This window comes from Pseudonaja textilis, chromosome 7 (assembly GCF_049901715.1).
Source record: "Pseudonaja textilis isolate UNSWEBS1 chromosome 7, rPseTex1.2, whole genome shotgun sequence".
In the NCBI taxonomy this organism is placed as follows: Eukaryota; Metazoa; Chordata; class Lepidosauria; order Squamata; family Elapidae; genus Pseudonaja; species Pseudonaja textilis.
This window is the reverse complement of record NC_141996.1, coordinates 57,515,469-57,541,747: the sequence shown is the minus strand read 5'-3', so window position 1 is coordinate 57,541,747 and position 26,279 is coordinate 57,515,469. Positions and strand designations below refer to the sequence as shown.

Genomic DNA, 26,279 nt, shown 5'->3' with positions numbered 1-26,279 from the left:
TCATTGTACATTTTAAATGTGCTTTCATTACTTTGGTACATCTCATATGTTCAGATATAAAGCTTAATGTTTTTGTGAAAATATACTTTTTTAAGGCTTTAAAAAGATATAGATTTAAAAGGCCCCTAAATAGCATATAAATAAGGGATTTTTTTATTTGATTAATTATCCAATTTTAGTTGAAAATATTCTTCAACTACTACCAGTTTGTACAGCTGTTTTTTCCAACAAATTTATCAACTATATCAATAAAGGAGAACATTTGTAGCTCAGGGTTGAAATGTGGGATGCTAGCACTGATGATGTTGCCTAGTTGGGGTAATGAAACATCTGCAAGAAAAAAAAGCAGGCTCAGAGAGCACCAAGGACCCCTCATTATCAACTATATAGCAAAACCTGGGCTGACTCAATGAACTTTGTATGTAATTTTCTTAAGTAATTTACATAATTTATGTCATATAATTGTGCAATTGATACCATTAAATCACTGTGACAAATTATCTCATGTGATATCACACGGATGAAATAATTTGTCACAATGATCTAAATTCTTTAAAAACATTTGAAAATAATGGACAACCCCTTCTTCAGAGTACTCCATTAAAGCAAGATTTTATGATTTCCAAATTATAGAGAAAAGATGCAATGACTAAATCTTTATAATAGGAAATTTTGAAGTGTGCCCGTTGTTCTTAAGTATTCTTCCACAGTTATTTAAGGAAATAGTAAATTCATACCCATGCTGCTTGGGAAATGGCAACATAACCAAAATGTAAACAAATAAAAACAATATTCCATTAACAAATCTAGAAGACCTAGATTTAAACATGTTTACAGTATTTACTTGATATTAGCTTTTTAAGTAATGAGTTGGCTTTCCAAAAGTTTCTTTGTTGCTTCATATGAGAACACTGGATGTAGTCTAGATTATAATATAATAGCATATTCTGGAGAAATCCAGAGTGTGGTCTGTATCATGCTACTCTAGCCATTTTGTATATGGTCTGCCATTTTTACAAGTTAAAAACCAGAAGAAGTTGATCCCATTTTAGATGAAATAATTTGTAATATAACCAGAATACCCCTAGAATAACAGAAACTGCTATCGTTTGAAGGATTAAACGGCATACCAGTTCAAAAATGAGTAGAATGGTATGGATATTCCAAAGTTTTCCATTTCCAAAATAGTTAAGTTGGGTGTATGCTATTTTAGATAATTTTAAATAGAACATGCCTTTTGTTGTACAATTTTAGCTTAACATAGGCTTTATGTTGCTGTTTAGGTTGTAATTCAAGGGAATGATGATATTGCCAGTCGAGCAATAGATCTGCTGAAGGAGATTTATACCAACCTTGGTCCAAGATTACAAGTTAATCAGGTAAAATATCACAATAACTTCTTTCTATAGGAAGTTTTGTTGCAATTTCAGAAGAGTAAAACTTTTTTGTAAATAGTCATCCAATGAGTCCAGTATAGAAATAATCGTTTCAAAATAAACATTTAATATTGCTTACACAATATAGACATGGTTAATAACACATCCTCCCAAATGTTCTCTGACATAAGCAGATATATTTACCTAATTTGGGTGGTGCATAATTTTAATTATTTTAGAATAATGTAATGTTCTGTGGCAAGAAGGGTTTGGCTAGTGAAGACCTACTATTTTGACATTAATCTTTGTTAACTGGGCTAAAGTATTGATGCTCTGTCAGACTACATGATAGTTATAATTAATATTCCTTGTATTTGTGGCAATGGTTATACTAGGGTTAGAGTTATACATTTGGCTTGTTAATGAACTTTTAAAATAGTTTTTGGAATTACAAAATTGGGAAAACCTGCACTTCTGCATGTAATTTTTTGAAGGTTTCTGTTTTTCATGTTACTTCCTTTTTTAAAAAATGATAAATTATGGCTCTTGGAATTTGTACAGGTAGTTATCCATGAGGACTTCATTCAGTCCTGTTTTGATCGTTTGAAGGCATCCTATGATACTTTATGTGTTTTGGATGGAGATAAAGACAGTATTAATTGTGCAAGACAAGAAGCAATAAGAATGGTGCGAGTGTTGACTGTTTTAAGGGAGTATATAAATGAATGTGACAGTGATTACCATGAAGAACGAACAATTCTACCAATGTCAAGGTTTGTGGAAAAGTCAGTTTCCTAGGGTGCAATGATTCAAATTATATAGCTATTACAACAGGATACATATATCTGAGTGCACATGCTTAGGATTATGCTACTCAACTTATTTTCTCAATTATCTAAATATAATGGTTTGTATGTGCCATTCAACAGAATTATAAATGTTATGTTTATTATACTTGATACATGCAAGGAAAATATTTTTTATCTGACTTACAAAATAAATAGCCATCCCTTTCAGAATAATTCAGTCGTAAACACATGTTCTTATTAGAAAATTGTCAATGTATTAAAAATGAGTACAAATATTTATTAACTGTATTTTACCATATTAACATTCTTAAATATCCAGGATAGTTTTAACTAGAATCTCATTTCCCTATATTTTCAGAGCTTTTCGTGGTAAGCACATCTCTCTAGTAGTTCGTTTTCCAAACCAAGGCCGACAGGTAGAAGATTTGGATGTTTGGTCTCATACAAATGATACCATTGGTTCAGTCAGACGTTGCATTCTCAACCGTATTAAAGCCAACAGTGCACATACCAAAGTAGAATTATTTATTGGAGGCGAACTGGTGGATCCCGTAGATGATAGGAAATTAATTGGACAATTGAATCTAAAAGATAAAACAGTAAGTACTAAGAAAAATTATATACTGATAACATGTATGCCCATAACAGTATAAATATAATCTGTATTGATAGATTGCACACTTGTGGTTTAATACATTTAGAAGCTTTTAAAAATAGTTATGGTTCACTACTTGATGTAGTTTATCAATTTACATTTGCATTTTCCTCCATCTGCAGTTAATTACAGCAAAGCTTACACAGATAAGTTCCAATATGCCTTCAAGCCCTGATAGTTCCTCTGATTCTTCTACGGGTTCTCCTGGTAACCATGGCAATCATTATAGCGATGGTCCAAATCCAGAAGTTGAAAGTTGCTTGCCTGGAGTTGTAAGTAAAAGAACACATGCATCTAAATTTATAATACTAGGCAAACATTTAACATTTGCATCTTCTGACAAGTTTTTATTTTTATTGTAGATTATGTCACTGCATCCTAGATACATCTCATTTCTTTGGCAAGTTGCAGACCTAGGCAGTAGTCTAAATATGCCATCCCTTAGAGATGGTGCACGTATCCTTATGAAATTAATGCCACCAGGTAATTTTTTTTATTCTACCATTTTCAATTGAAATATATATTTGCAAATTGAAAAACCATAAAGTGTATATAGAAAGTCTATACATCCCTGTTAAAATGCAAGATTTTTGAGATGTAAAAATATCAGACCAATATAAATCAGTTGAAAATCAAACTGAAATCTTTCAGAGGGGAAAAATGAAAATACTTACAAAAACATGGTTGCATAAGTGTGCACACTTTTAAATTCATATTTTGTTAAAGTACATTTTGATTTTATGACAGCATTCAGCCTTTTGGGGTAGGAACCTATCAGCGTGGCACCCCTTGGGAAACTGCCCTCTCTTCTTTGCAAATGCAGTCCATACCTTTGTTGATTTATTTATTTATTTAAATTTCTATGGCTGCCCACCCACTCTCAGTGACTCTGGGCTGCTTACAAAAATTAAAACCTAATATACAAACAATAAAAATAATCACCCACTCCCCTGACCACAGCAATCAATCAGATAAGCAACTTGATAGGCTCCATCCCACTTTAGATTCCCCAGGCCTGTTGGTAAAACCAGGTCTTCAGAGCTTAATGAAAGAGTGTCAAAGTGGGAGGCAATTTAATCTCTGCAGGGATGATGTCCCAAAGGGAGGAAGACTCCATGAAGAAGGGCCGAGACATACAGCTGGGTGTCTCTGGCATGTTGATATCTCATCCATGGTGGTGGTGGATCTCATCTAGGAGCTTCATGTAGATGTTAAACAGAAGCAGAGAGAGAGTATCTAGCCCTGCGAGACTCCACAAAGCAAGCAACAAAGGCTGGACTTTTCACTTCCTAGCAACACCAACTCAGAGCAGCCACAAAGGAAAGAAGTGAACCAAGACAACACAGATCCCCCCACTCCCAACCTGTGAAACAGCTTCAGAAGGATAACCTGTTCGATGGTATATCAAAGACTCCTTAAAATGCTGGGCATCACCCCTTCTTGTAGGGAAGCATTAATCACCACCAGAACTCACCCACATGTCACTTCCTGGGAATTTTTCACAAGCCAGAAGGGGCATGGATCTAAAATACAGGTGCTTGCACTTATACTCTATGTCCACTTCCTCAGGAGCAATGGGATCAAACTATTCCCAGATAACTGGGCAAAAACTTGCCCAGGTGCCTCTACTAGACTAGCAATCATGTTGACATCTAACTGGGAACAAAGCTGAACAATTTTGCCTTCTGGAAAATCAGCAAATTCCTCACTGCACCCCTTCAGGTAGACCTTTGTATCCTCCTTTCCCAGGAGGAAATGGCTTACCTTAAAGAAGGTTGCTGGTCGATATATGCACATGCAGTTAGTGCAGAGAAATACTTAATACTTTACCACCTGAATTGCCACGAGGTAGGCCTTAATAGCAGCTCTTACCTGTATTCGATTGTTCACCCTTGTCTTCCACTTTTGATCCATTTTGTCCCTCTCAATTCCTTGAGGCCATTCTTGTGTATAGCCCTCTTTAGGTCATCACACAGATTTTCAATTGGATTCAGGTTTGGGTCTGGCTGGCTCATTTTAAAATTTTGATCTTTTTCTGCTGAAGCGATTATTTTGTTGATTTAGAAGTATGCTTTGGGTATTGAAAGGTGAAATTTATCTTCAGTGTTTTAGCAGAGGCCTGAAGGTTTTGTGCCAAAATTGACTGTTTGTAATTCCCTCCACCTTGATTAAAGTCCCACTTCTAATTGAAGAAAACCAGACCCAAAGCATAATGCTGCCACCACCATGCTTCACTGTGGGTACAGTGTACTTTTGATGTGCAGTGTTGTTTTTGCGCCAAACATATTTTGGGGAATTAAGGCCATAATTCATCAGACCATTACACGTTTGATATAGGTAATACATTTTGGTTTGGAAAATATAGCTGGGCTTGGATGTTTTTTATTGTAAGAAAAGGCTTGCCATCCTATCCCACAGCTCAGACATACGAAGAATATGGGAGATTGTTGTCACATGTACTACCCCGATCAGTACTTGCCAGAAATTCTTGGAACTCCTCTAATGTTGCTGTAGGCATCTTGGCAAACCTCTCTAACCAGTTTTCTTCTTGTTTGTTTCATGAATTTTTGAGGGACATCCAGTCCTTGGTAATGTCACTGTTAATGCCATGTTTTCTCTACTTGTTGATGACTGTACGTTGTGTTCCAAATTTCCAATACCTTGGAAATTTTTTGAAACCTTTTGTGACTGATACCTTCCAACAATGAGATCCCTTTGATGCTTTATAAGCTTTTTGCAGACCATTGCTTTTGTTCTAAGAGGCAACTGAGTAAATGTCAGGACAATCCTATTAGAACAGCTGAACTTTATATGGGCTTGATCAAAGACACTAATTGATGGCAGGTGTGTACTGACTATTGTTTAATATGAGTTTTAATGTGATTGGTTAATTCTGAACATAATTATATTGCTATTTATAAGAAGGTGTGCACATTTATTGTAACCATGTTACTTTTAAGTTTTTTATTTTTCTGCCCTGAAAGATTTCTTTATTTTTCTATTGAATTGTGAAGCTTGTATTTATTTATTTAGTTTATTTATTTGATTTTTCAATTGCTTACAAGATAATAGGTATAAATATAAGCGTAGTTACGAATACATGAAATGGATACATATAAGAAAAATAAAAGAAACAATAGAGGGACGGTAGGTACAGACCTCTTAGGAAAGGGGTGAGGGTAGGTACAGACCTCTTAGGAAAGGGGTGAGGTCAATAGTAGACAGTCTAAGGTTAAAGTTTTGGGGGTTTGGGGAAGAAACCACAGAGTCAGATAGAGTATTCCAGACATTGACTGCTCTGTTGCTGAAGTCGTATTTCCTGCAATCAAGTTTGGTGTGGTTAACCTTGAGTTTGTATCTATTGTGTGCTCTTGTATTGTTATGGTTGAAGCTGAAAGTATTCATTGACAGGTAAGACATTGCAATGTATGATTTTATATACTATACTTAGATCGGACCGAAGGTGGCATAGTTCTAGGTTTTCTAGGTCTAGAATTTTGAGTCTGGTGGCATAAGGTATTCTGCAATGAGTAGAGGAGTGGAGAACTCTTCTTGTGAAATATTTCTGGGCTTTCTCAACTGTGTTAATATCCGATACATAATATGGGTTCCAGACTGATGAGCTGTATTCAAGTATTGGTCTAGCAAATGTTTTGTATGCTCTAGTTAGTAGTGTAATATTACCAGAGAAAAAGCTACATAAGATTAGGTTAACAACTCTTAATGCTTTTTTGGCTATGTAGTTATAGTGGACTGTACACTTACACTTAGATCATTAGAGATGAGTATTCCAAGGTCCTTGACAGAGTTTGGATCATCAACAAGGTCTTGACTATTCAGCTTGTATTTTATTTTCTGATATATTTTTTTGCCAATATGTAAGACAGAGCATTTATTTGTTGAGATTTGAAGTTGCCACTTGTTTGACCATTCTGATACATAGTCGAGGTCTTTTTGAAGGGTAGCAGTATTGTCTGTGGTGTTGAATAGCTTTACATCGTCAGCGAAGAGGATGCAGTTGCTCTTAATATGAACACAGAGGAGTATGTGTCAAGTATGAAGAGAGTTGGTCCTAGAACACTGCCTTGGGGGAACACCACTGTTGACAGGTACAGAATTTGATAGGACGCTCCCAATTTTGACCATTTGTTGTCTGTTTGCCAGGAATGCTTCTATCCAGTTATGCAGGTGTCCCGAGATACCATATTTGGTTTTAGTATTGTTTGTCGTGTACCACTGAATCAAAGGCTTTACAGAAGTCTATGTAGATTGTGTCTATTGCATTGCCCTGATCGAGTTGTGTAGTCCATATGTTTTTGCAGTGTTAAGAGTTGCAGATTACAGGATAGATTTTTTTCTGAAACCAAATTGTTTATTAGAGAGTAGGTTGTCTCTAAGTGGAGGATAATGGATTCGTTAATAATTGATTCCATGACTTTACAGGTAACGCAGGATAAAGAAATTGGTCTGTAATTTTTAACTAGGCTGGGGTCTCCCTTTTTGAAGGTGGGGATGACCGTGGCTTGTGACCATAGGTTTGGCAAGGAGCTGGTCCTGAAAGATTTTTCAAAGCTTATGCTCAGAGGTTCGGCTGTGGCAGTGGATAGTTTTTTTAAGAAGTAGGCACATATTCCGTCCGGTGCAATAGATAGAGATGGTTTTAGATTGCGTAGTGCTTTTTCAACATTGTCTTCTGGAAAATCGATACGTATTAGATCATTGTAGTTGTCTGTGGATTGACTAGGAAATACTGGGCATGATCCATTGCTGTTTACAAATACTGAGCCAAAGAATGTGTTAAAGAGGTTGGCTTTAATTGTGTCATCGTTGCAGTCTTTACCATTAGGTCCTTTCAGGTGTGGGATGGACCTTGAGTCTTTTAATTTGTTGATCACAAAACTAGAAAGCGCGGGTGGAATTGGTGCTTAGAAGGTTTTCCTCTTGTTTAATGTGATAATTGGTGCATTCAGTCTTTATCTGGTGGCATAAAGTTTTGTATCGTCTTTTGAAGATGGCAACGTGACCAGATTTGTTTTTCTGCCAAAGTGATCTCTTTTTGGATTGAAGCTTCCTATTTGTTATAGGTAATCTGTTTTTTCTGGTTTTGGAGTTGTTATTGGTACATATAGTTTGATGCCTCTTTTGACTTCAAGTAAAAATATGTTGTAATGGTCTTCAACAGTATTTCATCCAGTGAATAGAAATTGCCAATCAAGGGATGAGAGATCGTTGTCTATAAGATCATAGTTGCCTTTTTTGAAGTTATAATTGGGGATCACGTCATTACGTTGATTTTTGTGTGGACATATGTTGAGACAAAAATCAATCATATTGTGGTCACTGTTGGAAAAGGGTTCTTTAATTTGTATTCCGTAAATTGAATTCAAACTATTGCAGAAGATGAGATCGAGGCAGTTATTAAGTCTAGTATTGTTGGTTACTAGTTGTTCCAGTCCCAGATTTGTTACAGCATTGTAGAAGGTTGCATGTATGGGTTCAGTTTTACATTTGTTTAGGGTCCAGTTAATATGAGGTAGATTGAAGTCACCAAGAAAGATAAAAGCGTGTGGGCAGGATGTTGCCCATGTTAGCAGTGAATTTAGCTTGTTTACATGTTTGATGTCATAATCAGGGGCTCTGTAACATAGTAAGAATCAAAATGTGATATTTAAGGACAGTTCACAGACGATGGTCTCAGGAAGAGCAAGCTCCTGGGTAACTTGGATGTTTTTTAGATGTAGGACTTTTTATAGAAGATCTGATCGGTAAACATGATAGTGTTTTACTGTGGTAATGGAGTCAGGGAGAGATGCGTTGAGCCTTGTTTCGCAGACAAATATGATGTCGAATTTAGTCGTATTTAGTAAGAGGAGAAATTGAGGTATTTTATTTACAAGGCTTCTTGCATTGAGTAGTTTGCATTTAAGGCCAGTTGTAGTTGGAATTGAGGTAGTTAGGGACATGCGTGCCAAGTTTTGAGTGATGGTGGGTTGGATGAGATAGGGTTGGATGTGGAGTTGTGTGACTTACTTTTGATACAATCAATGCGGTAGTCAATGTACAGGTCCTTCTCTCCATTGTCTATACGTCTTTTGAGTTCATTGCAGAGTTCACAGGAACGGATTCTTTGCAGTATGCATAAGTCTGGTCTTGACTGAAGTTTTTTGTGGTTGGGATTGGTTTTTGCAATGGTGTTTATTGTATGAATGAATATACATTTGCTGGACTCATTTTTGCACACAACTCTACAAAATTTTGGGGCCACCGAGCCATCGTTGTATTTGAAGTCAGGTCCATCTCTGGTTATTTCAATGATATCATCAGGGGAAATGTTTGTTGTATTGGAGTTGCTTATGATTTCGCGAACTTTGGTGATGTTGTCTGATTCGTTGGTGTCTTCAAGACCAAATAAGATGGCATTTGGACGTTTCTGATCATGTTCCATGATGTCTCTGATAGCATTTGTGGAATTATTTGATGGAATAGTAAATATTTGTGGTTGTGGTTTGGAGGTTATTTTTGGTTGTAGTTGTGATTGTAGTTGATGTAGTAGTTGTAGTAGTGGTTGTTGAGTTGGGATTTGATTTTGAGCTGATAGCTAATTGCTGTATTTTTTTTTTTCAAGAGAGATTAGGCTTTCTTGTATAATTGTTTCAAAACGTGTTGCTAAGCATTTTTCTATTGAGTGCCTGAGTTGATTCTATGCTATCAACTCTGTCAGACAGGATGCTTGGTTTGTTTAGCTTAGGAAACATGATGGACATAGACAAGGGAATGTATCTGATGCTTTTAGGAGATCAGCTACGTTTTTTTTTTTTAAGTTTAAGCAGACAAAGTGAGCTTGATTGTCACATAGGTAGCATTTGATGTTATTTTCACTTTCATTGATGGTTTTAAGACATCTGAAGCATGTACAGGAGTCTGAGAGGTCATTGGTAGAGATATTGTTTTTTTGTTGTTTGGTAGTGGAGGATTTGGAGTTTGTGGAGTTTCTGACTGGCATGGTCAATGACAATAGTAAACTAAACAATTACAATAACTAATTAATGTGTTAGGTAGACAGTTACTTAATGAATATTGGTAATTAATAAATGTTAATTGATAAATTAGGGAAGAAATCAAAAGTGATTACTTATTACTAAGAAACAATCAACCAACTTATTACTAAGAATCAATCAATCAACTAGAAAATCAATGATGGAGTATTAAATTTCTACCAATTCAATGAATCAGTAAATTAGTGGTCAATTAACAATTAATTATTATACTATTATATGATAAATCAGTTATTTTAGACAAAGCATTATCTATCAATATTTGGTCTTGAGGTACTGAAAATAGTGGAGGTAGTGAAGTATTGGAGCTTTGTCATGTAAAGTTTCTTTGTTTTTCCTTAAAGCCACATTTTTGGTTTTGTTTTGTTTTGGTTTTGTTTTAAAGAGGAAGCATTGCTGCTTGATAGATTTGAATGGAGAAGATTTGAATGAGCTCACCAATCATCTACTTTGGAGTTTGGAATGGATGAGATTTGGGTGAGGGTTTAGTAGAGGTTGTCCAATCAGCTGAGTGGAAATTTAAATGCAGGCTGACTAATCAGCTGGGTGTTTTAAATGGAGACTATCAATTCTCCTTGAGTCTCCCTTGTTGTCCACAATTAGTGGCCATTGTATTTAATACTAATTAATAATATTTAATACAACATATATAAATATGTTGCATTAAAGGTGGAAAAATTGTTTTGTCTCTGTCTGATTTCTTTTTATATCTCAAAACTGACATTTTAAGTGGGGGTGTGCAGACCTTTTATATCTAGTGTATGCTACTAAACATACCACTACACAATAATCATTATTACTTGCTTAATTCTCATTAAAGTTCAAAATTAGCACATTATATAGTAGAAGATTGCACTTAGATCAAAAAAGGAAAAGTACTTTCTGCTGTGAGCATGGTGGTTATATCTGACAGCAGTACCTTTAAAAACTAGTTTTCTAGGGCCAGAACTATAGTCCTGAAAAATGTGTGTTATAAAGTCAAAACATGTTTCAGAAATGTTTTTGATGTTTGATTTTTGAGGTAACTTCAATGTATTTCAGTTTTAAAGATATTTTGATAAATCAATATGTTTTTCTTAATATTTGAGGGGAAGAAACATTTTTAAATTTTGTTTTATTTCAGATAATACTACTATAGAGAAATTAAGAGCTATCTGTTTAGACCATGCAAAACTTGGTGACAGTAGCCTTAGCCCATCCCTTGATTCTCTGTTCTTTGGACCTTCTGCTTCACAAGTGCTATATCTTACAGAGGTTTGTATAGAGTTAATTTTTGGCTTAAGTGTAAAGCCAGTTTGGTGTGGTGGTTAAAGCATCAAGATAGAAATCAGAAGATTCTAAGTCTTAGTCTCTCTTTGGGCATAAGGCTGGGTGGGGTGACCTTGAACCAGTCACTTTCTCTCAACCATAAAAAGGAGGAAATGGGAAACCACTTCTTGAAAAACCTTGCCAAGAAAACTGCAGGCTTGTCCAGGAAGTTTCTGAGAAATGGACACTATTGAATGGAAGAAAAAAAACAGTCATGTATCACTCCAGTCTTCATTTTTTGTTTAAATTGTGATGTTCAGGCATTGTTTTAATGACTGAAATAAAGAGGCTTGTAATTATTTTGAGATACATTTTTCCAGAAGTGTATTATTTTTATACTACAGCTTTCCAAAAGTTTTTCTTCTTATATCACTTAAATCCAAGAAATGTCACTGGGTTCTGGTTTGGGGAATTGTAGATATCATTTGAGAACGGAGGGGGAGATATGTATTCCTTATTAATTTTGAGATTTTTAGACATGGAACATAGGGAAAACCTTCTGGGGTCTCTGGAAGTTACGTGGCCTTATACATACAATACAATTATTATTACTATGTATAAAAATGTGAAATCATGGCTGCCAGTTCTTTAGCCAATGCTGACCTTCATATGCAATTAATTCTTTCCAAGTAGCATGCTGTAGTATAGGAGTGTAGTATATGTGCAGATCAAGCAGTGTTGCCTTTTGCAATTGACAGATGGAAATTTTGTCAATCATACATTTACTAAGTGCTGTCCAAGATTTTTTTAGTATGGCATCCAATGTGTCGATAACCACTGGGACCATCACAGGCAGTTTATGCCACAATCTTTCAAATTCAGTTTTTTTATCTTGATATCATCATCACCATATTAATGAACTATCAGATTATTCTGATGAATATGAATAATTATATATATCATACCTACCCTAATGTCTAATGATTGAGTTTTGAAAGCAGTTTTATTAAAATGACGTTTTTGTATTTTTTTTTCTCTATATTTTCCAGGTAGTTTATGCCTTGTTAATGCCTGCCAATTTGCCTCTGGGAGAAGATGCTACTGACTTTCAGTTCAATTTCTTAAAAAGTGGTGGCTTACCTCTCGTGTTGAGTATGCTGACTAGAAATAATTTCTTGCCAAATGCAGATATGGAAACAAGAAGGGGAGCCTACCTAAATGCTTTAAAAATAGCAAAGCTACTGCTGACTGCAATTGGTTATGGACACGTGAGAGCTGTGGCAGAAGCTTGTCAACCAGTTGTAGAGGGTACAAGCCCAATGTCACCGGTAACCATAATTATTTTTGTATAATTTTTATTTTTATGTAACTAAACAACAAGAAAGGGTATAAATAAAAATAGAAAAATAAAGTGTTAGAAACAATATAAATAAAGAAAAAAAGTTAAAGTCACAGCTTCCAATCCTTTTTTTTAAAAAATATCTATGCAAATCCTGTTCTCAGTTACTTTTTCCTATTGGCATTTGAACCAAATAAATTTATCAAATGGTTCTGCAAACTGAGTTTCATTTACTCTCTTTTGTCATATTTTTAGCAGTCATTGTTTTCTGTATGAATGCTTTCTGCTGTTATCTTAAATTTGAAATCATTGTTTGGACCTTTTGATCACATAGTCAATTTCTCCATCAGGAACCATTTAATGATCACCGTTGGTAAGGTGCCAGTGGAAGAATAGTAAATAACTAAATAGAGAATAGCATAAGTGAGAAGTGAACATTTATAAACTTAATCTGACCTGCGTTCAAATCATCAATAACTATGCCGGCATTTAGGAAAACCATAAAAATCTGATTATTTAAAAGCCATTAGGGAATGATAAAATGATACATTCCTACTCTTATATCCAGTGATTGGCTGCTTACTGGTAATGTGATTTTTTGGAGTGCTGATGAATATGAAAAGTTTTCTTAATATCATCATTTGGTTCTGCTACAAATTTTACATTTGTTTTATTCCAAAGTTTGCACTACTTTGAAAGTTGCTTAATGCCTTGTTAGCATTGAGCATTATAGACTTGTAAATAAACAGACAGAAAGACAACAACTCAGGATTTATGGAGGAAAAGAAAATACAGGCAATCCCTGACTTAACAACAGTTCATTTAGTGATCGTTCAAAGTTACAACAGCACTAAAAAACTTTTTCAGTTGCATTAAGATTCATAATAACATATAATATTAAAAGTTTGTATGAGATGAACTCTGTCATGGAGAAATTATCAGTACAGTTCTATTTTAATAAATGTCATCATAAGGAAAACTGAACATTCTTATTAATATTTTTGGTTGTATTTGCATAAAAGCAATGGAAAAATGTTCTGAATATACTTTTACTGTTGGACAGAATGTATTCTCCATTTAATAACACTGAAAATAAATTGTTGTAGATCAACCAAGCGACTCATGACCAGGCGGTGGTGTTGCAAACTGCTCTACAGAACATTCCCAATCCAACTTCAGAGTGCATGTTAAGAAATGTAGCAATACGCCTTGCACAGCAAATATCTGATGAGGTTAGTATGGTTAAATATTGAGCACTTCCAAACTCTTTGGCTTGAAGACTGGGAGTGGCTGTGGTAGATGACTAAACTAGGTAACTATGTAAATTGTGCTTCTGTGGTTTGATGCAAGACTATGGATTGCTATGGCATGGATTCACTTTTAAATATTTATAATTTGTGAAATGGTAGAGTACTTATTACATTTGTCTGTTTCGGTTTTCAGGCTTCAAAGTTTATTCCTGACATTTGTGTTATTAGAGCAGTGCAAAAAATAGTATGGGCTTCTGGATGTGGATCAGTACAACTAGTATTCAGCTCAAATGAAGATATTAGTAAAATTTATGAAAAGGTAAGAAAGCTGAACTAGCATTCAGTTCTAAATGGTTTTAATAGGAAGAACCATAGTAAGAAACTGAACTTCATATGGTGTATTTATGAATAGTAGACATTGCTATGGTTGTTTAGATTTTTTTGTAGCTCTTCTAATTTTATGGTATACTGTTAGAAAGTATGTCTTAGTAGAAAAAAATGCTTTTACAGTTATTCAGAAAATACATAATTTTGCAATTTGATACCTCTGTATATAAAATTAAGGCTATTACTTTTGTCACAAAATTGCTTAATTCATTATTTCTTTCTGTTTAAGTAAATCTGTAGATGAGGAATGTCAAACTCAATTTTGTTGAGGACTGCATCAGCATTATTGTTGCCCTCAAAGGTCTAGGTGAGCGTGACTGGGTGGTCACAGCCAGCTCGCCATGACTAGCTGGGTATGGCTGGTAGGCATGGCCAGCTCAACATCACTCACGTCAAGGAGCACCTGTGGGGGACAGGCAAGGTTGGGGGGGAGATGTGGAGGTCTCCAGTGGAAGAAGGAGAGATTAGGGTGACCGCCAAAGCCTTGTCCACCAGAGAAGCCTTGACGTCCCCTGAATGTGAGGCCAAAAGGGGAGGGGGCTTACTGATGTGAATCTCTTGTCTGCAGTAGTACTTTCCATGTTCCAGGCTCCAAACATCTTTTCTGATTGTTAAATCAATGTTAAATCTAATTTGTGTAACTACATTCCTTCAAGCTTTTTTTATTTCCACTTTCCACCTACTTTTTAGATTTGGAATGTAATATCCATTATACAATTTTATAAAAAAGATGGAGTTAGTGATATGGTTGTGCTCTGTGGTTACCTTGTAGTTATAAATCCAAGAGGCATGTTCTTCATTTATCTTTCATTCATATAAGCAATCCTTACTAGTGGCAATAGTCTTTGCAAGACTATTCCCACCTGGCCCATGGGACAAAAGGTGAAACAGCAGATGGGGAGCGCAGGGCAGCACAAGCCAAGTATTGGCAGGGCTGGCTCCAGGTTACCCTCTCCGCCACATGGCAGAGCCAGAGAGGGAAATGTGGCACTCACAGAGGTCATGCCAGGGAGCGGGAAACCTGGGGTTAGCTCACCTTGAGGTCTCTCTGGGATGGTGCGTAGGCACCTTACTGGGACAGTCACTCACCATCATGTTAGAGAAAACACATCCTCGAAGAGGCAGGCGAATGCTGGATGTGGAATTGGGGCTTGGAATGCCACAGCCCATGTAGCTGCTTCCAAGCAGAGAAGGGTCCCTCCCTGTGTGGAGGCCGAAGTGGGGGGGGGGGGGTTCAAGCCCAGAAAAGTTCAAGCTTTCGCCTGCATAAACAGGCTGGTTATTAGGAGCCCGTCATCTTTGGCGCATTTGGTCCCCACCCCACCCCATGCCAAAAGAAAGCTAGCCAGGCTTCTCCTTCTCTTCCCCCTGCTTCCTTCCCCCCACTCAATCCTACTTCAGGGAAGAGGAGAACGCGATGGAAATGTGTGTTGGTATTTCCAACACACATTTCTCCAGCGTTAGCCCGCAATTCTTCACATTCCTTCAGGCCTGGCTTGGGGGGGGGTGGGGAGAGCAGCACTGATGCCTCTGCTGCTCCCCCCAGGAAAAGAAAATGAGCAGAAACATAGGTCTCGCTGGGGCAAAAGAGCAGAGATCGGAAGGCACTGTTGAAAGCAGTGCTTTTCAAAGGCAGCAGCTTCCACCTTCTCTTGCCTGTGCTTCTTTCGCCCCAGTGAGACCTATGTTTCTGCTCACTTTCCCTGTGCTTTCCCCAGGCAGCGATGGCGGGGGCCATGGGTGGGGGGCAGCAGAGCAGAGCACCGAGAGAGGGATGAGGAAATTGATGCCACCACCGCCACCCCATTTCAGACCTCTGAACTGGATGATGAGCGCAGACTTGCTCACTCCGTCCCCTCCCACCACCACTAGCCGGTTCTTTTCCTGGCCCGGGCTGTTCCTACAGCCCGCGGACATGGAGAAAGAGGCCAGGCCAGGAGAGACGAGCTGGAAGGTGCTGGAGTGCCGCGCAAATGCAAGTAGCACGGCGCTCCTGGACCTCCCGGCCATCTCCATCGCCACTTTAGCCCACCTGTCCCGGCAAACCCCTCTTGCTGCAACAGCACCATTACCTCGTCCTGGCCGGGGAGGGCTGCGCTGCTTTTTGCAGGTTTGTGCTCGGCTGAAGTGTGGATGCCAGCGGGTGGGCAGGCCATGTGGGAAGTACAGCTTTGTGTTCCCGCGCAGCCTGGTTTAAGTGTTTTGGGGGGAGTGATTTGGGGGCTACATTTCTCTGCGGACCACCCAAATTTTTTCACTGACCACCAGTGGGCTGTGGACCACCAGTTGGCGACCACTGGGATAGAGTGTTAATTTCTTCAATGAGTGTGAAAGATTCTCTGAGTGTGAAATGTTTGATTCTTGACAAAGTGCTAAAATTAGATTCAGATAATCACAAATAGGCAATCATGACCAAGTGTTGTATTTACTTCCCTCCCTTGTGCAATTTTCATCAGCACCAATCCCTTGTGTAATTTGAATTCCTATGAAATCTATTTCAATTCAGCATAGTTGGATTATTGTCTCACAGTGCACGTTGTCAACTCTTCAACTCTTTAATTCCATTTTCAGATTTGATTTGATTTTAGTATACCATTAAAGTTTGCGATGATAAGTAGTAGGTGTAATTTCCTTGGGCTTGAAGGAACAATTAAGAAAGTAATTGATCCTACTTTATCATATATGTTATGTTGCTTATTTCTGATTTATTTTATAGACAAATGCAGGCAATGAACCAGATTCAGAAGATGAACAAGTTTGCTGTGAAGCACTTGAAGTGATGACGCTTTGCTTTGCTTTAATTCCAACTGCACTGGATGCACTAAGTAAAGAAAAAGCATGGCAGACATTTATCATTGATTTGTTACTGCATTGTCACAGCAAGTAAGTGATTTTAATATTTCATTTGTTTTATCAACTGCTCCCTAGTCAGTAGGATCCTTGAGGGCAGGCAGAATGACAAAAATCACATGATGCCAATACAGTTTCTTATGACATCACATATATACATAAAAAGAATGCTGTGGCATGATGCTGATGAAAGCTCATTGGACACCCATGCTCTTGGGACAGTAATTTGCATTTTATTTTACTATATTTTTGTTTTATTACTGGGTCATAATTATTCCAGTATTGTGATATAATTTTATATGCTGTTTAGGTGGACAATATTCATTTCCTTATTTCTGATATTTAATAAATTTTTATATTAGTCACAGCCAAATATTTAGATCAGGGGTATCAAACTCGATTTCATTGAGGGCCGCATCAGGGTTGTGTTTGATCGCATGGTGCATGGCCAGCTCAAGGGCATTTGTGGTGGCCCAGGTGGGGCTGGGGGGGATCCATTGTCTCCAGTGAAGGAAGGTGAGACCAGGGAGAGCGCCAAACCCTTGTCACCCAAAGGAGCCTTGCTGTCTGCTGGTGGCCAAATGATAAGGTATGGCCTACCTTTCTTCCTTTTCCTTCCCTCTTTCTTTTCCTTTCCTCTTCTTCCTTTCTTTCCTTCTTTTTCCTTCCTTGCTCTCTTTCCATCTTTCCTCCTTTTTCTTTGTCTTCTTTCCCTTTCTCCTTTCCTGTCCCTTCTTGGATCCTTAAATGCAAAAGGGGCAACATTTCTCCTTTTATTATTATTTTTGTTTTGCTAACCCTCTGCCAGCGAAAACGGAGCCTGGGCGGGCTGCGTGCGGCCCCCTGGGCCCCATTTTTGACCTGGACAGCCTCCTGAAGTCCTCTGCCAGCCCCATTTTCAGCTTGGATGACCTCCTGAAGCCCTCTGCCAGCCTCCTTTTCAGCTTGGACTGCCTCCTGAAGCCCTCTGCCAGTGAAAACGGAGCCCAGGGCGCCCCCCTCCATGCTCGTGTTTTTGCTGGCAGAGGGCTGCAGGAGATTGTCCAGGCTCCACTTTTGCTGGCAGAGGCACCATGGGCTGGCCCTTTGTCATTTCCATGGCTGTCCCACAGGCCAGAATTAAGCACCCTGTGGGCCAGGATCCAGCCCACGGGTCTTGAGTTTGGCACCCCTGATTTAGATTATATTTGGCATTTTTAGCCTTCCCAACATCCTGCGATAGGCAGGTGGTGGTGGTGGTGGTGGTGAAAAAGAAGAAATGGGGCTCTTGAGTATGAATAGGTATAAGCACTTGTGATAAAGTTGCTTTGAATGTTTCATCAGTAGAAGCAGTTTTATTTTGCCAGAAGGGAAAGGATGATTGCAGCCTCCCATGTTCTCTTCAAAGTCAGCTCCAGAGGTTTTTCTAATGGTCTAGAATAGATTTGTTGAGTATATAAATGATATAATGGATTGCACCAAGGACAAAAAACAGTGTATTATCCTTTATATAAATTTAGATTAGTATTATTTAAAATACATGTATTAATCTCTCTTTTTTTCTGATTGAAATTTTTAGAACTGTTCGGCAAATGGCACAGGAGCAGTTCTTCTTAATGGCTACCCGATGTTGTATGGGACAACGACCTCTTCTTTATTTTATAACTCTGTTATTTACTGTGTTAGGGGTAAGACATTTTAAACTTTACCATTTGGATATTTATTCCAATATCTATAATTAGTATATTGTTTAAAGATGTAATTGTCAGGGTTCCAAGTAATAAATCTATGGCAAGCAAGACTCTGAGGCAATTGAATTCCTCAAAGAATACTTTTATTAGAAATATCATATTGGCACATATCTGGTGAAAACCGACTCTGAAGTCACCAATGGTTTTCACCTCATTAAAAGTAAAAGATTTTCTACTTTTTCAAAACAATCAGTCACATTGTCCAATCACATTGAGGTCTCACAACTGGGTAACATCACTCTGCTTCCTCTAGCCAGTTGTGAGAATGTCCTTGGTTCCCAAGAAAAAGTATTTTGTTGCAGCTACAAGATCCCTCTATCTGAGATCCCCTCTCCCTCTCCCTTAGCTCCAGTGTGGCAACATTGAAGCGGTCAAAATGGCTTTGGTCAGGCCAGCTTCAGGGTTGACAGGCACCCCCAACTCAAGTAAAAAGGACTTCCTGCAATGAGAAGATAACACAAAGAGGTTAATTACAAATCAGCCTACGCTCCCCTTCTACCCACTGGGACCTCTTTGGTTTCTGGGGGTACTCATCATGGAATTGCTTAACTAACCTATCCTCCTTTAGCTCCCAACTTTTGACATAGGTGGCCTCCCAAAAGGGGGTATCCTTCCACTACACCAGGTACTTCAATTCAGTTTATTCAGTTTATTACAGTCATAGACCAGAGACCAGAACAAATAAAAATACTCAATAAATATCTTCATCGGTTGGCGTCGCAGCAGGATGGATATGGGATAGCAGAGCTCTGCGGAGCACCACAAAAACCAGTCAATACCTGCTTGCCAGGAAACCTTACAGGGTCAAAGGGTGGTGAAGAAAGGAGGGACGCTTTGTAGATCGCGAGGAAACAGCAATTTCCTCGCTTGATCCAAAGAAATCCTCTTCATTGGCAGCAGAGATGACGGTCATTTTGGCAAGACTGAAGAGGAGGAGAAATAGTGAAAGGCAAACAAAACCTGGAAGGGCCTTTTATTTTAGTTCCATGTCTACTGGCATTTTGGCTGCTTGATAATATTTAGCGAACCTTTTGAAGATTTCTAAGACAAGGTGGACTATAATTAACAAAGAAACATCATTGAAATTTAATATTTGATTCTGTGGATTAAAGACATTTGGGGAAATTTGGTGGGCCAATCTGGATTATTAAGACTATTTGATAGAACACTTTATGAGGTGAAAGAAGAAAAATTACATAAGACTTAAAACCTTGGAAAATTTAAAGGGTTGCTAATTGGAAAACCTTTAAAACTATCAATTTAGGGGATTTTGGGGAACAGTTATATGACTGTAAATTTTATTAATACTGGCGCATTTGGTATTGGGATATTGGAATCTTGGTGGAAGCAATTGGGATATTGGAATCTTGATGGGATGTTGGAATCTTGGTAGAATATTGAGCAACTATTAGCCTATTAAATTATTGCAAATACAGTCCATGAAGTATTATTGATGTTTCAATGTATTCAGGAAAATATGACATGGAATTGTAGGGAGATGGTGGAATTGATACAGATGTGAGACTAAAAAAAACCCAGCAAATGACAATAAAAGATGAACAAAGAATTCAGAAAATAGAGGAGAAACTAGAAGGAGCTGAGGAAAGAATAGAGGAGATAAATCCAAAAATGATCCAAGCAGATAAAGATATGGAAGAGATAGTAATAATTCTTAAAATGAAACAGACAGATTAGCCTTTAAGAGTTCAAAATATAGAAGAGAATAAAGAGAAAACTCTCCTAAAAATGATGAAGGAAATACAGATGGGTGCTCTAGAGATCCAACAGCAAGAATAGGCGTTGTGACAGATGAAATACTTATAGATTAAATAAAAGTGATGTAAGGAGTTACAAGATACCAAGGGAGAAGCATGAAAGATTTACCAAAAAGTCAATAAGAGTTGACTTCTAAAAAAGAGTAAGAGATGATGGATAGATATAGAATACTTTTTAATATGGTGGCTATTTTATTAAGAGTTAGAAAAAAGAGGTAAAAAGTAGAAATTGGGAAAATAGTATTATGTATACTGATATATAATAGAATATATTATAATTATCATGTATACACAGATGTTAGAAGTTGGAAGGTTATGATTATGTATATCTAAATTATATTATTAGTAATGTGTATAAAGTATATTGATCCAGACACTACACTGTTCACCAAGCACTTATGAATGTTAAAGAAAAAAGTATAAATAAAATTATAAAAAATACTCAGTATATATAATTAAAAATTCTAGTATAAAATAGTAAATAAAAACTAAAATCTATGATAAAATCCAGTCTGTCAATTATACATAGTCTAACTATACTAAAATTACAATCCATAAACTCTGTGGCCTTTTGTCAGTTTAATACTAAAAGGGAAAGGAATAAGAAATGCAAAAGGTTTGCCACATTTGTATATCACAGAAGTGAGGACACTCCCTCAACTTTTGTAAATATTTAAGTATATCTTTTCATGTGACAACACTGAAGAACATTGGCTACAATGTAAAGTAGTGAGGATACAGCTTGTATTACAGCATAAATGTGCTGTCCCCTCAAAATAAAGCAACACACAGCCATTAATTCGAAACTGCTGGCAACAAAAGTGAATACACCCCTAAGTGATAATGTCCAAATGGGGCCCCAAGTGTCAATGTTTTGTGTGGCCACCATTATTTTCCAGCACTGACTTAACCCTCTTGGGCAAAGAGCTCACTAGAGCTTCACAGGTTGCCACTGGAGTCCTCTTCCAAGATGACATCACGGAGCCGGTGGATGCTAGAGACCTTGCGCACCTCCACTTTCTGTTTTGGGATGGCCCACAGATGCTCAATTTCTCCCTGCGCATGTGCAACAGATACCTAACAATCAGCTGGCTGGCGGGGCACGCGCATGCGCAGTGGGGCTCTTCTGGGAGACCTCTTGCATGCCGGCAGAAATGGCTCTGTGTGCCACTTCTGGCATGCATGCCATAGGTTCGCCATCATGGGCCTAGGCCTATAAGAAGATTGCCAAGACCCTGAAACTGAGCTGCAGCAAAGCGGCCAAGACCATACAGCAGTTTAACAGGACAGGCTCCACTCAGAACAGGCCTCGCCATGGGTACTCAAGAGGTTGGCTTTGGGAAATAGATTTATGAGTGCTGCCACGTTGCTGCAGAGTTTGAAGGGGGGGTGTCGGCCTGTCAGTGCTCAGACCATACACTACATGCTGCATCAAATTGGTCAGCAGGGCTGTCGTTCTAGAAGGAAGCCTCTTCTAAAGATGATGCACAAGAAAGCCCACAAAGGGTTTGCTGCAGATAAGCAGACGTAGGACATGAATTTCTGGAACTATGTCATATGGTCCGATGAGACCCAAGATAAAACTTACTTGGTTTAGATGGTGTCGAGTGTGTGTCGTGGTAACCAGGTGAGTACAAAGACAAGTGTGTTTTGACTACAGTCAAGCATGGTGGTGGGAATGTCATGGTCTGGACTGCATGAGTGCTGCCGGCACTGGGGAGCTACAGTTCGTTAAGGGAACCATGAATGCCAACATGTACTGTGACATAATGAAGCAGAGCATGATCCCCTCCCATCGGAGACTGGGCCGCAGAGCAGTATTCCAACATGATAACAACCCCAAACACACCTCCAAAACGACCACTGCCTTACTAAAGAAGCTGAGGGTAAAAGTGATGGACTGGCCAAGCATATCTCCAGACCTAAACCTTATTGAGCATCTGTGAGGCATCCTGAAATGGAAGGTAGAGGTGTGCAAGATCTCTAGCATCCATCAACTCTGTGATGTCATCATGGAAGAGGACTCCAGGGGCAACCTGTGAAGTTCTGGTGAACTCTGCCCAAGAGGGTTAAGGCAATGCTGGAAAGTAATGGTGGCCACACAAAACATTGACATTTTGGGCCCCATTTGGACATTATCACTTAGGGGTGTATTCACTTTTGTTGCCAGCAGTTTCGACATTAATGGCTGTGTGTTGCTTTATTTTGAGGGGACAGCACATTTATGCTGTTATACAAGCTGTATCCTCACTACTTTACATTGTAGCCAAGTGTCATTTCTTCAGTGTTGTCACATGAAAAGATATACTTAAATATTTACAAAATGTGAGGGGCTGTACTCCTGTGATAACATAACTATGGTGGATTAGACACATATTTCAGACGAATCTACAGTGCTGCTGCGCAGAATCTAGCCACCTGCACTGTGGTTATAGACTGTTCATCCTTAAGCAGCCACTGGAGGTAAGCAGTGTCGGAATGGCCAGGATACCTAGCAATTATTGGAAGAATATATTTTTCTGAATCTCTGAGTAAAAGGAACATTGAAGGAGTATGTGACCCACTGTTTCCACCTCACCTGAGTCACAGGAACACAGTACTGCACCAGGTACTGCAACCTGCCCCTGTGCATCCTGGAATCTAAAATCTTTTTTATCTCATAATGCATCTCCCCTTGCACCACTGTTGGTTTCGGGGCTACCCAATCTACCAGTCTTTTTCAGGAGCCTATTGCCAGCTTTAACAAGCTGCTGTGAAAGACCCGATCACTTTCCCTAAGAGGCAAGGGAGACTAAGTTGTACTATAACAGGGTTAATTACTTTCACTATGGGAAAAGGCTTGATAAACTTTGGCCATAGCTTGTTGCATAGGAGCTTTAACCTTAGATTTTTTTGGAGAGGTAAACTTTGCTCCCAACCTGGAATGGCTGCTGGGGACTGTGGCATTTGTCAGCTTGCGTTTTATAGGTTTTTGCCACTTCTCACAATGCCCGCTTCATATTTTCCCATCCCTGCTTTAGGGAGTCCATCCATTCATTTAATGACTTGGATGAGGGAGGCTCCCTGGGGAGTTCAGGCATGAGAACAAATTCCGTGCTGCTGGTGATCTGGAAAGGGGTCATGTCAGTGCTACTATGAATGGCATTATTGTATGCCACCTTAGCGAATGGCAGCAGCTCTGCCCAGTTGGACTGCTGATAGTTGACATAGCACTTAAATATTATTCTGTCATGGCGTTAGTTCATTCTGCCGAATTCTGCCATCCCATTGGTACTCAGATGAAAAGCTGCACTAAGTCCCTGTAAGGACTCAATGGACCTAACAAATTCCCTCCAGAACTTAGCAGTAAATTGGACCCACTCACCCCCCGTCAGAAATGATCTTGCTAAAAACACCATGCAACCTATAGATTGATTTAATAAATAGGAGCTTTGAGAATAGATTGCAATGATCGTATTACCCCCGCTTTCAGGTATATCTACAATAAAGTTCATGACAATTTCCTCCCAAGGCCTGGAGGGGTCCGCCACTTGCTGCAATAGCCCTGGGGGAGTTGCCTGGCCTTTTCTTCATGGCTGCACAGGTGACACAACTCTTGAGATAGTCCTCAACGTCCTTTTTCATCTTCGGCCACCAAAACTGCCTTTGAGCCCAGTTTAAGGTCTTTAAGTAGCTAAAATGCCCTCCCTGTTTGGAGTCGTGGCTTTGCTGAAGAACTTGGAGCCATAGGCTTGTGGGGATGTACAATTTCAAGCCTTTCAAGGCTAGTCCATCTTTTGGGGTCAGTTCTCCTTATTTTCCCTGTACCACGGAACTGCTGGCAGTTTGTTTCTTAGTCTTTGGGTCACCCCGTCCCCACCTGTAGCTCTGTGTTGCCTGTCTTGGCCACAGGTCATGGCTTGCAAGGCAGGCTGAGGAGGGGGGATCATGGCATGGACCACCACGTTTGCTGTTGTATTGCGGTTTACATGACAGGGCATCTGCTATGAGCTTTTTCCCTCCAGGGATGTACTTGAGCTTGAAGTTGAATCATTTGAAGTATTGCGCCCAGTGGACTTGCTTGGGGGAAAGTCTGCAGGGGTTTTCAGCACCTCCAGGTTTTTATGGCCAGTCCACATTCAAATGGGAATGGGATGGACTGCCCTTGAGGAAGTATCTCCAGTTTAACAGGGCCCAACGAACTGCATAGGCTTCCTTTTCCCACACAGCCCACCTCTCAGTCTCTGTAAATTTTTTGGAGGTGGAAGCGCAGGGTTGCAAGTTTCCATAGGCATTTCGTTGGAGGAGGATGGCCACAATGGGTACGTCACTGACATCTGCTTGAACAATAAAAGGCTGTTCTGGGTTGGGGTGCTTGAGGGTTGGCTCTTTGGCAAGCAGGGCTTTCAGCTCTTCAAAAGCCTGCTGACATTTTAACGTCCAATTTAGGGGTTGGCCTGGGCATGGCTGCTGCGGAGGCCCCCCCCCCTCCCATTTTTAACAGTTTATTGATAGGTAGAGCAATCTCTGCAAAAGAGGGGATGAATTGTTGGTAGAAGGTGGCATACCCCAAGAAGCTTTGTAGCTGTTTTTGAGTGTGTGGGGGTTGCCAATCTAGAACCCCTCTAGCTTTACCTGGGTCCATCTCAATTCCCTTATTTGACACTCTGTAGCCCAGGTAGTCCGGGCTCAACTTACGGAATTCACATTTTGACAGTTTTGTGTATAGTTTAGCTGCAAGGAGTTTTTTCAGGACTTGGCACACCAGTTTGACATGCTCTTCTAGGGTTTCATTGAAGATGAGAATGTCGCCCAAGTACACAAGAACTTCTTTATGCAGATGTTCATGCAACACTTTGTTTATTAGTTGCATGAAGACAGTGGGGGAGCCTTGTAATCCGAAGGACATCACCTTAAATTGGAAGCTGCCTAGAGAGCAGTTAAAGGCAGTCTTCTGCTCACTGCTTTCTTTTATCTGCACTCTATAATAAGCCTCCCACAAATTTAGTTTGGTGAATATCTTCTCCTTTGCTAGGTGAGCTAGCATATCCTTAATGAGGGGCAGTGGGTAAATGTTTTCAATTAACACTCTGTTAATTCCTCTAAAATCCAACACATAATCTCATTGACCCATATTCTTAAAGAGGACTGGGCCAGCTATTCTGGATTTTGCAGGTTGTATAAATCCTCGGACCAGGTTAGTGTCGATGTATTCCCGGTCATCTCCTTTCAAGTCATGGAGTACATCTTTGGTTTGCGTAGTTTGGCCCCTGGCACAAACTCTGTGGCACAGTCTGTGAGGCGATGAGGCTGGAGGGCATTGCATTCTTCCTCACTAAAAACTTCTGCAAGTTCCCAGTACTCTCTGGGGACCTGAGTGCTCCCCAGTGGTTCCTCCACTGCTGCAGCTGCTTTTTCACCTTCTAGCAGCTTGACTATTTCTTCCCCAGGGGGCCTCATCCCAGCTTTAGTTTTCAGTAGCAGTCTTCCCAAGAGATAGTCGAACCTCATTTGTCTAGCTAGACCAGTCCCAGGATGATTGTCCCAATCATTTTTGGCACCACCACAAACCAGATGAACAGGTTTGGTGATCAGAGCTGCGGGGGCTCCCCCAATTAGTGACTCATCAACCTGCTCAAAGTATAGGGGCTGGCTAGGGGTTTCATGTGGATGCCTAGCTTCTGGCAGAGGGGGAGTCTGATCAGGCAGTAGGTGCAGCCCGTGTGTATGATGGCCTCTCCCTGGGCTCCTGTCTTGGGCACCACTAATCTTGATTTGATAGCAAACGGACTGATGGCTTTACTTACCATCTAGTCGTCCTCGCTC

General features: G+C 39.2%; 1 protein-coding gene across 1 annotated transcript in view; it reads left to right on the top strand.

Annotated features, from left to right (window-relative positions):
• USP9X (ubiquitin specific peptidase 9 X-linked) overlaps positions 1-26,279 on the top strand; it is a 189,928-nt gene that overhangs the window by 115,933 nt on the left and 47,716 nt on the right. Inside the window, exons 17-27 of the mRNA XM_026713654.2 lie at positions 1,284-1,379; positions 1,938-2,149; positions 2,544-2,784; positions 2,963-3,112; positions 3,203-3,323; positions 11,019-11,149; positions 12,193-12,471; positions 13,589-13,714; positions 13,926-14,051; positions 16,836-17,002; positions 18,528-18,636. Of these exons, the coding sequence (XP_026569439.1) occupies positions 1,284-1,379; positions 1,938-2,149; positions 2,544-2,784; positions 2,963-3,112; positions 3,203-3,323; positions 11,019-11,149; positions 12,193-12,471; positions 13,589-13,714; positions 13,926-14,051; positions 16,836-17,002; positions 18,528-18,636 (1,758 nt within the window). The remainder of the gene's footprint in view (positions 1-1,283; positions 1,380-1,937; positions 2,150-2,543; positions 2,785-2,962; positions 3,113-3,202; positions 3,324-11,018; positions 11,150-12,192; positions 12,472-13,588; positions 13,715-13,925; positions 14,052-16,835; positions 17,003-18,527; positions 18,637-26,279) is intronic.